At 35.3% G+C, this 11,757-nt stretch overlaps 1 protein-coding gene and 1 pseudogene across 1 annotated transcript; both read left to right on the forward strand.

Annotated features, from left to right (window-relative positions):
- The first annotated feature begins 1,531 nt into the window (after nucleotides 1-1,531).
- On the forward strand, nucleotides 1,532-2,442 carry LOC109371636 (olfactory receptor 5M3-like; annotated as a pseudogene).
- Nucleotides 2,443-9,530: 7,088 nt separating this feature from the next.
- Nucleotides 9,531-10,469, forward strand: LOC109371612 (olfactory receptor 5M9). Its single transcript, XM_019624232.1, has one exon. The coding sequence runs from the start codon at nucleotides 9,534-9,536 to the stop codon at nucleotides 10,467-10,469; it is 936 nt and encodes a 311-aa protein (XP_019479777.1). The 5' UTR covers nucleotides 9,531-9,533.
- Nucleotides 10,470-11,757: the final 1,288 nt, after the last annotated feature.

Genomic DNA, 11,757 nt, shown 5'->3' on the forward strand with positions numbered 1-11,757 from the left:
TATTTTTGCTATGGCAATAAAGTTTACCTTGTCTGCTCTTATCCTTCCTGGTCACAATACAATGATAACTATGGATAAAGTCCATCAAATTGTAATTGAGCAAAATGTAATCCCGGAGGTTAAAAGAGGGTTTTGGGAATAATAATTTGCCCTAGAAATGACATTTAACGTTTGGAGGGCACGACACAATCTCATCTCCAACAAATTCACTGTGATATTGAAAAGCTATCTCAAGATCCTTATAGTTAGAATTCCACTCTGTGTTCTATAGAACGTGAATGTTCATGACGCTGATGGAATCCTCTCTCTCTCTCTCTTTCTCTCTCTCTCCGTGTCTCTCATTTTTAAGCTAACTGAATGCTAGCTAGACTAAATATAATAAAATTCTTTTCCACAGAACTTTTCATAGTTAAACTTTAGTAGGTAGATTATGTATCTTTAAGGATTGGATAGGATATAAAGATTTCTTGTTATTATTTGATTAAGGAACATTTGTGGGTTTTTCTCTGTAATACCTGTTAACATTATGTGAGGCACTAGTGTTTTCTCAGGAAAATAACTTTGTAAAATATTGCGCTGGGAAAAGGTTCATATGATATAACCTACATTTGAAAATAAATTTGATAAATATTCAAGAAGCTTTCCTAGAACTCCACTAGATCTCCAAAGAAGTGTCAATCATTCCCCACTTTCTGCCCCCAGTATAACTCTGTAAGGACATATGGTTTTAGAAAGTTTACTTGTGTTAGTAACACTATAATTAGTGACATTAACCTCCTTGTCTTACTTATCTTTCAATCTCCAGAATGTAACAGTAGATGATATCAAGTAGATTATAATTACATGCTAGATATTCAAGAGTCCATATGCATGGAATATGCATAATATATGAATATGCATGAATGTGTATAAGTGGTTCATCCTTTTCCCTTGGCTTTGAAGATGACTGTGATCAGTTTGTCCCTCTTCATTTAAATGAGTGCATGTATGAGGTTAGATTAAACATACATTTTTATCTGACATTTAGGACTGACAAATTATTTAGTTAAGTGGCTTTCATCGCAAATCATGAAGAATATGCTTATAATGAAAAAGAGATGAAGTGTAAAATTATTTTTGAGTTATGGTCAAAAGAGTGCTATAACTTTCCATAAATATCCTTAAAAAAATGAAACAACGCAGTATGCCAGCATTCAAAACAAAGGATGTTTAAAAGGTAGTCTTAAAAATTTGGCTAATTACAATATTTCGTACTGGCATGTTTCAATCATGAAATTTTAACTGTTATGTAATAAGTCTTATGTATTTATTCATCTTAGTAACCTTGGGAGAGCCAGTTGCATAGCAGTGCTCAGAAAAGATTTGCCAAAAATCATGGCAAAGTGTAGTCAAAGATATGTAATAAAAACAACTATGAAAGTGGGCATGGATAAAAGTATAAATTAATAAATAATTAACACATGATTTTAAAATTTATATCCTTTTCCTTACCTCAGAGATTTGTAACAAACATTGGCTTACAACTGAGGAAATGCTCAGTTTCACTGACATGACGGAGTTTATTCTTTTGGGACTAACCAGTCACTGGGAATAGCAAGTTGTCTTCTTCATAATTTTTTTTTGTGGTCTATATCATCACCATCATGGGAAATTTTGGCATGATCATGTTAATTAAGGTCAGTCCATAGCTCAGTAGCCCCATGTACTTTTTTCTCAGTCATTTGTCATTTGTGGATGTGTGGTTTTCTTCCAACGTCACTCCTAAAATGATGGAAAACCTGTTATCAGAAACAAAAACTATTTCTTATGCTGGTTGTTTGGTAAAGTGTTTCTTCTTCAATGCCCTTGTCCATGTAGAAATTTTTCTCCTTTCTGTGATGGCCTTTGATAGATACATGGCAATCGGGAAACATCTGCTCTATGGCTGCAAAACGTCAAGGGTGGTCTGTAGGCGGCTGATCTCTTTCCCTTACATATATGGTTTTCTTAATGTATATTGACTTAACGGCTTGTACTTCTGTGGGAAAAGTGAGATCAACCATTTCTACTGTGCAGACCCACCTCTTATCAAAATGGCTTGTGCTGGGACCTTTTTAAAGGAATATATGCTGATCATACTTGCCGGCATCAACTTCACGTATCCTCTGACTGCAATGGTCGTTTCTTACCTGTTCATTCTCATTGCCATTCTCCGGATGCGCTCAGCAGAAGGCCTTTTCCACCTGTGGGTCCCATTTGACTGCTGTCACCATACTTTATGGAACTCTCATTTTCATGTGCCTCAGACGTCCCACCGAGGAGTCTGTGGAGCAGGGGGACATGGTGGCCGTGTTTTATACTACAGTGATCCCCATGAAAAAGCCCATGATCTACAGCCTGAGGAACAAGGATGTGAAAGAAGCCATGAACAAAGTGATCAGCAGAATGTATTTGACAAAATAAAACAAATTTGAGTTAAGTTTGTTTTCTGTGTTTTGGAAGTATTTGTTTGTCAACAGGCCTTTGCTCAGTACCTAGCTAAAGACTTTTCTTCATAAAAGCTAAAAACGGCAATAGAAAGAAATAAAATGAGAAAGACAAATTTACTGAATAAAAAATAGATTGGCTTCTGGGTGGTGAACACACAATGTGATATGTAGATGATGTATTACAGAATTGTACACTTGAAACCTGTATAATTTTGCTAACCATCATCACCCAAATAAATTTTAATAAAAAAAAGTAGATTGGCCCATTCTTATTGATGTAAGTAGTGAAGGTTAATTAAAATTTAATAAATCAATTAATTGGGGCCGGCCAAGTGGTGCGTTGGTTAAGAACTGGCTTGGGACACCAGAGGGCCCCGGTTCGGATCCCACATATGAGGGCCAGTGACACTGCCCTCCACAGCTAAGATGCTGAACAACAGCTCAACCTGGAGCTGGGCTGCTGTGGGTCGCTGGCGACGGTGTGTGCTGCAGTCCCCTGCTGCAGTGGGCTGACATAAGCTACTGTGTGTAGCCAGCAGCCAGCGTGAGTGGCCAGCAGCTGCTGTGAGCGGCCAGTAGCCACTGTGAGCGGCTGTCCAGAAGCTGGCGACTGATCTGCCTCACCTGGGAAGAGCGCAATGATGGTGCCAGCTAGGGCCAGTGAAGCAACGTCCTCCACAACTAGATGAAGAACAAAACAACAGCAACTTGTCTGTTCCCCTTCCCCCAATTCCCCAATAAAATCTTAAAAAGAAAAGAATACATAAATAAATAAATAAATAAATTAATTAATTAATCGAAAGGTTATTTGAGCCAAAGTACACTAATTGAAATTGTTCAAATACTTAGCTCGAATGAAAAGATTTTTCTTATTCAAAACAGCAGTGGATAAATTTGGGAAATACTTATCAATTTGACTATTAAAAAGTAAATTGGGGCAGAAAAAATACCATATTTCATTTAGTTTTCTACTATGAGGACATAAAAATGCTGGTCTCACTATATCAAATAGATTATAATTACATGTTAGATAGTTAAAAGAGTCCGTGTGCAGGGAACATGCATCATGTATGAATACGTAAGACCATGTATAAGTGGTTCATCCAGTTGTGAGATTGTGTGGCGTTTAATGCTTTTACCAATGTGAAGGGCAGGTCTGTTTAGAGAAAGCTACTTTGAAAATAGGAATCCTATTGTGTTTAATACTTTTTCAATTTTTTTGTGTTTAGGAGACACAGCATGGTAAGTGTCTCTCTTTTACCAATTCCAATAACTGCCATATTTCAGCTCCAAAATTGCCAGTGATCAAACTGTGCCCTGGCCAAAGTGTCTTCAGTCTGACTAAAGAGTGGTAGAATTTGTGGACGGACATGTCATTTTGAAAGCAGAGTGGTCCAAATTACACTTAATAAGTTACATTGATATTGAGATTGAATATTTTGCACATCTGTGATGATTACATGGTACTTAAAATATTTTAAAATAATTTTCACATTTGAAAGAGAAGAGTTGGGGTGGTCTATTTTTTGTTAACAATACCATGTCCTGTCATAATAATAGTAGTATAATTTGGTATCTCTCTTGCACCTCATTTCACGAAGCATAAGCATGAGACGACAACTTTGCAACCTGGACTTCCTTAAAGTCTCTGACCTCAGATGCATAAATGAATAAACAACCTGATGTTTTGATGTAGACAATATATAACTCAAGAAATGTAATTCACACATTTAAGGTATGCATTTAAGTAACTACACATTTTTTTCTGCAGAGACGTAAATATAAAATGAGATTGATATGAGCCCAAACGTTCTTCCTTGTCCATTTTTGAGTTTTTATTTCCTCAAGGGAAATAAAAATGGATGTGAACTTTTTTCCACATGCACACATACCCGCATATATCATGGGCAACACTTTAAAGCTATTCACTTATAAACAAGTTGCTACTTTAGAGTAAATTATAATATCACCATGTCTATAGTTACAAACTTAAACACTTTAAAGAATTTAAGCTCTAATTTACTTATGGTTGCCTTTGGGGTGAGTTAAGTGTAAAATTCTTTTGGTAATAAACCCATTTATTTACCATTTATTAGAAAACTCTTGATATGCCAAATTTTTTTTTACTTATGGTTTTACTTATGGTTGCCTTTGGGGTGAGTTAAGTGTAAAATTCTTTTGGTAATAAACCTATTTATTTACCATTTATTAGAAAACTCTTGATATGCCAAATTATGCCATAGTTCAAGATATGATTTTAAATCATTTTAATACTTTTAAACTTTTAGCAGGTGTGTTTACTTGGGTGACCTTCGTTACCTCTTTTATTTTTTCCCAAAGGTGAAATGCTTTTCTAACATACTTTTTTGGAGAGTTGGTTTAGTGTTACATGAAGAATGCTGATGCCAAGGTCAATGGTTAAATCATGTTTATGGTCTGAATTTCTAAATTTCAAATTAATTTGTGTGTGACCTTGGGAAAGTCACATTTTGTTATTCATTTTGTTAATTTTTAGGTTGTAGTTTTTTATCTCCAATGCTTCTTCTGGCTCATAATTTCCATGATTGGGCAGAACTTAAAGCAATTTTTTTTCCATTTGCTGAAAATTCAGGATATTTCTGTAAAATACTTTAAAAAATAGATTTTATGGTTACATTTATTTCTATATTGATCAACTTCGTTTTACTTAAGCGTTTCCAACACAAAGTGTATTTATCTCTCTTTGTCACTCTCTTTCTTGCTCTCTTCCTCTCTAACACACACACACACACACACACACACACACACACACTTGTGCATGTGCTTTCTTCTTTTCAAATCTGCATTTTCTTGAGAGAGGGTTATTATTACCTCATAATAACTTGGTGTCAAAAAAATTCATTTGATTTATTTTCTCCATAATAAGTGAGAAGAAACTCAGGAGTCTAGGGTACTTGGGCACCAAAGAAAAAACTTTGCCTGCATAATTCTACCTATAATTTTTCACACTAAATTGAGAGAGTATATAGTTTAGAGCTTATGAACAACTTAGGTTGGCATCCTGGATCTTTAACCTGCTGGTTATCGAAAGTTGGTAGAAAAAGTTAACCTCATAGTTATTTTACATATGCATGTTTTTATCCTTCAACATAGGGGTACTATGAGTCACAACCGAATAGACGTGGTAAGAGCATACTTGTTAACTGCTTAGAGGTGAAACTGCCCAGATAATTTCATTTTTTTTACTGTGTCGTATGAAACAGGCATTGTGCCGAGGGTTATTCCTATATCATCTGAGATTATCACACCATAAGATAGTAGTTCCCATTCTGCAAATGAGTATTGAGGCTGAGAATTGTTATGTACCAAAGTAATGTAGTTAAAGTACTGAGCCAAGTTTGTTTCCTGACCTGTCTGACTTCAGAGGTGATGCTCTATTGACACCCATAAAAGCCTAAACTCATACTGTAGCACAACAGAAAAGAAAGCACTGCAATTTTAGATAATGCAAACCAAGAGAAATTTTGATATGCAAAATTGCCAAGTGTGAATGAAAGAGGGCAGGACTCATGTGAAGGTGAGAGAGATCATACAATGATATCAACAGTTTTGATTTCTTAATTTTATTAAAGAATTATTCTTCCAGTTAACACACTGTAACTTTTCCTACCCCTGAGATGTTTCTGGAATTGTAATCATTATTCCTTTCATAATTACCTAGATAGTTCCTTGGGGAGATGCTCTCAGTATTTCAAATTCTATTATAAGTAGTGAGAAATTATCATCAGTTGTTTTCCTCTGCTGACGGTAGGTCTATTAATTATATGCTCTGCAGTACATATTAACACAGTCAAATCTTTCATTTTTCATCCCTATTTTGAAGAAAAGAATGAGGTCTTATTTGTAGACTTATTTGTTATTCCAGAGTTTTACTGTGTGAAATTATGTTCCTGGGAAATACTCTTATTTCTACCCAGAGTTTATTCAAAACATCTTAAGAATGAACTTGGTATAGTGGGGGTTTACAATTTTTTTATTTCTCATTTTTCACCCTTTCATTCTTCTCTACAAATTCTATTGATTTGCATATTGTTGTTTTAAAATCTATGTGCATAGAGTTGAGGATATTGTGTCAGTGGGAATGACTGGACCAGTAATTATACCTTTACTGTTTTATTTCATGGGAAATTCCTGAAACATTAATAAAAATGAATTTGTTTTTTTACTTATAAATTATATCATGTGCTTTGATAGATGATGCACACCTGTGTGATAAATGGGCTCTGACTCAGGACTCACTTGGTCATCTGGTCCTCGGTCTATGAGATCACTTAACCTTGGAAGGGGAGGGAGAGGTTGTAGTCTACTATCGCCATAGTTCAGCCTGCCCTAGAGTCACACGTAGCTCCTCTAGTTCATCAAGGATGAAATTGTAAAAGGATAATTTTGTACTGTCTTGGAGGATAATCAAACTAAATTTTAAATGTCAAGAAATAAAATAATAGTTTATTAAAGAGATAGCAATTTATTCAGGGTACAACACTGAAGTTAAATTAATTGGCTTGCTTCCCAGTCAGGTCAATTGGTAGATGCTTGACCCACAGAGACCTTTTCAGTTTTTCAGTGCTTGAGTTTCCTCATTTATAAAGTGATGGTGCTAATAGCACTTGTTTCATAACCTTTGCATGCAAAAGGTTTCATAAGCATTCAATAAATGTAACTATTCTTACTAATATTATAAAATGAGATGGTTGTTACCAGAACAATCTTTCTTAGAGAGTTTTGATAGTACTGGAATATTGGAATATATTATATGAAGCTGATCTAGAGATGAAGACACTTTCTTAAAAAAGCATATGTGTGAGTATTCCTGAATATCAGTTATATGTAACATCTAAGCTAGGTGTTTAAAAGAGTTCCAAGATGAATGAGACAAACTACTGCTACAGAGCTACTGATTATGTGCAGAGGAAGAGAAATACACACATGGTACAAGGATTGAAACAGAATTGTAGAAGTAGCATCAGTGTATTTTTCTTAGATATTTTGATCTTTTTTATGTTTTATACTTACAAAATGTAGTCATGCCATAAAACCAAGTCAAACTCTGTTAATTGGAGAATTGCAGGTTCAAGTGGGGTCAGGAGTTTTTACATAGGGAAATCCATGATCTTAACTCTACTTCCCAACCAGAGTCTGCAGCTCTCATCTGGCTATTTCCACACTTAAAAGGAACCAAAACATTGGTGGTTTCCATGCCTTGGCCACCGTGAATAATGCTGCAATAAACATAGGGATGCATATATCTTTACAGATAAATGTTTTCAGATTTTTGAGTAATAATAATAATAAAAATAATAATAGTAAAGCTAAAACAGATGAGCTACAATCATGAAATCTATAGTTAAGGAAAAACTTAGATCAAAACTAAAACTTCAGTGCCTGCTGTGGTCTGTGCCCAATTCATTTTATATATCTAATTCCTGTATTAAGAATTTTAAAGGTAAGAAAATAGTTCTTAGAATTAATTAATTTTTCTAGTGTGCCCTGCAACTAATTGGATGGGGCCATGATATAATCATAGAGTTCATCCATTTTTCAATATATAAAGGAATGTCTCTAGCAATACCCTTTTTCAACATACCAAAGCTAATATTTCCTCTTGTAAGCTTCTAGATTTGCATCGCCTTCTTTCATATTTCTACACATCCAGCTACTTCTCACTGCCTCAGAAGTCACCTCCTCAGAGAGAGCATTTTTGTCACTGTGTTTGCACTCTACCTCCCCTTATTTCTTATCTTACTAGCATGCTGTTATTTTGTCACAGTAATTTCAATCCCTAAATTATCTCACTTGTATATTTGTTTATTACTTATTCCTTTTCAACAAGAATAAAATATAATGCAAGCCAGAATCTTGTATATTTTGTTCACCCTTGTATTTCCAGAATTTAGAATACTTCTACATGTAACCAATACATCTGACATATAATTGGTTTTGTGTTTGTAAAATAATTAATGTAAGCAATTATAAACAAAGGTCCATTTATAAGTCAGTAATCTACCCTTTAAACACTACTATTATGGAGAGCTTAAATTCCCAAGTTTCTGCTAATCCTATAGATACATCCTCAAGAACTCATGGCAAATTTTTACTCTTTGGAAGAAATAAACTAGAGAAGTATAGTAAAAGAGAAAAATATTGTTTGGGAACCTTTTCCTTCCAGTGACATTAAATTTGAATATGAATAAAAAAGCATAGAATTGATTGGTTCTGAAAACCAGTGGACTCTGAAATGAGACACACTAGTCATGAAACTATTTTAGGTATACTGTGTTGTTTAAACTTTACCTCATCTTATTTATCTATTGACATGATTTTGATAGTGGGTGCTAGGTGATTAAACCACTTGTAGTTTACTTTTTTGAGATAACTGTAAAACTGAGTCTAAATCCCTCTAACCTCACCTCTGCAAGTGGTGGCAATCAAACAAGCATGATGTTATCTAAATAAATGAAATGTGATTAGAAATTTCATACGTTGAAAGCATATGCTATTATATGCTGGCATAATGTAGGACAAATATATCCATGACTAGATTGTAACACCAATGTATTAAGACGTTAGGTAAGATTCTGAAAACAATTTTATTTTCAAAAATCTATGTGTGTATGAATATTATAGAATACTTTTTTTGGTAAATCAGCCCATGTTGGATTGGAGTTAGCCATTCTTTGACAACTCTTAGTTGGACTTTAGTTATATTTGTGCCCTGTGATTTTAACATTAGTGTCATAATCTAGCAAAATATAAATGTCTAATTTTAATAATATATGTTAGCAATGAATGTAATTGCCACTATTACATTAATAAACTGATAAATATTGAAGGTAACTACTTTTAAGATCTATTAAAGTAAACAATTATGCCTATATTCTTATCTTGGACATTGTGCAAAATCTTAATTGATTTTTAAATTATTTGAATAAGGGTAAATGTGACTCAAAATTTTCAAGAGTAAACCAAATCTATTAATGTTTTTTATTTCTCCATAGGCCATACAGACTGCATCTATATGTAAAGAAAATGTCAAATTTCACAGATGTGAAAGAATTTATTCTTCTGGGGTTGACCAGTCGTCAGGAGCTTCAAGTTCTCTTTTTTGGGGTGTTTCTAATAGTTTATATAATAACTCTGTTAGGGAACATTGGTATCATTATTTTGATCGGTATCAGTCCCCAGCTTCAGAGCCCTATGTACTTTTTCTTGAGTCATTTGTCTTTTGTGGATGTGTGGTTCTCTTCCAATGTCACCCCCAAAATGCTAGAAAACTTATTATCAGAGACAAAAACCATTTCCTATGTGGGGTGTTTGGTGCAATGTTACTTTTTCATTGCCCTTGTCCACGTGGAGGTCTATATCTTGGCAGTGATGGCCTTTGATCGCTACATGGCCATCTGTAACCCTTTGCTTTATGGCAGTAAAATGTCCCGGATTGTCTGTGTTCGGCTCATCTCTGTGCCTTATGTCTATGGATTCTCTGTTAGTCTAATATGCACACTATGGACGTATGGCTTGTACTTCTGTGGAAACGTTGAAATCAACCATTTCTATTGTGCAGACCCTCCTCTCATCAAGATTGCCTGTGGGGGAGTCCACATCAAAGAATACACAATGATTGTTATCGCTGGAATTAACTTCACATATTCCCTCTCAGTGGTTCTCATCTCCTATACGCTCATTGTAGTAGCTGTGCTACGCATGCACTCTGCTGACGGGAGGAAGAAGGCGTTCTCTACATGCGGATCCCACTTGACAGCTGTTACCATGTTTTATGGGACTCTTATATTCATGTATCTCAGGCGGCCCACTGAAGAGTCCGTGGAGCAGGGGAAAATGGTGGCCGTGTTTTACACCACGGTGATCCCCATGCTGAACCCCATGATCTACAGTTTGAGAAACAAGGATGTGAAAGAGGCAGTCAACAAAGCAATCAGTAAGGCAAACTTGAAACTACAATAGATATTTTTGTGGTGTGTTGCTACCTATTATGAATGTCCAGGCATAAAAGTCCTAGCTCCAAAAGGATTTTCTAAAGGCAACTCTTAAATACAATAAAAGATCCAATCTAACACGATGATGCGTTACCCCTGAATGGGCTCTAATGACTAAGCCTGCTTTATCCTACATATGCAACCATATTATTAAAACTGAAATATTAATGCCGTTCACAGTGCATATATTGGGTTGTCGGAAAAGTTGTGACGTACTTTGTCTATGTTTTTCAAAGGTCATTTATTTATATAAAGAACAAAGATCAATCAATGATATATTGCCTGTTTTGTTTGATAACCTTTTGCCATTTTTCAGTGAGCTTCATAATTCCTCGTTATTAGAAAGACCTGTCTTTATTTGCAAAAAACTGAACAAGGTGCTGATTTACAGCCTCGTCTGAATTGAATGTTATACTATGCAAGGAGCTTTGAAGAGTGCGAGACAAGTGGAAGTCTGATGGCGCAAGGTCAGGCGAGTATGGTGGGTGTGGCAACACATCCCATTCAAGCTCTAATCATTTTTGATGGATGATCAAACTTGTGTGTGGTCTCGCGTTGTCGCGATGGAACACAACTCCTTTACGTTCCTGGATGATGGATTCATTCACACTGTCCAATTACTGACTGTACACTTTTGAATTAATTGTTTGGTTCCTTGGTAGTGGCTCAAAAAACATGATACCTTTAAAATCCCACCACACTGAGAGCATAACCTTCCTCTGATGAATGTTGGCTTTCAATGTGTTTGAGGCGAATCATCACATCGGGATCAAGACCGTTTGTGTACCACATTGTTGGAAACAATCCACTTCTCATCACCAGTTATCAGTCGCTTAAAAAAAGGATTGTTTTTCTCATGTTTAATGAGCATATCGTAGATGTTTATACACGCCATCGAATGAACTTATTTGAGTTCATGCGGAACCCAAATATTGAGCTTATGTACGTATCCCAGCTTCTTTAGGTGGTCATGAATGCTTGAATGATAGATGTTCAATGTTTCTGCAATCTCTCATGTCATGTAATGTGGGTTTGACTCGATCAATGCCTTTATTTTGTTGTCATCACTGTTGGTGGGCCTCCCTGACCAAGGAGCATCGTTGAGATCAAAATCACCAGCACAGAATTTCATGAACCATCGTTGGCACTGATGTTCTTGTAGAGTGTTGTCACCATAAACTTTATGCAACTTTTCACAAGCTTGACATGCGTTCTCCCCTTTATGGAAGTAAAACAGTAAAATATGGCAAAAATGC

The sequence above is a fragment of the Hipposideros armiger genome, unplaced genomic scaffold (assembly GCF_001890085.2).
Source record: "Hipposideros armiger isolate ML-2016 unplaced genomic scaffold, ASM189008v1 scaffold_582, whole genome shotgun sequence".
In the NCBI taxonomy this organism is placed as follows: Eukaryota; Metazoa; Chordata; class Mammalia; order Chiroptera; family Hipposideridae; genus Hipposideros; species Hipposideros armiger.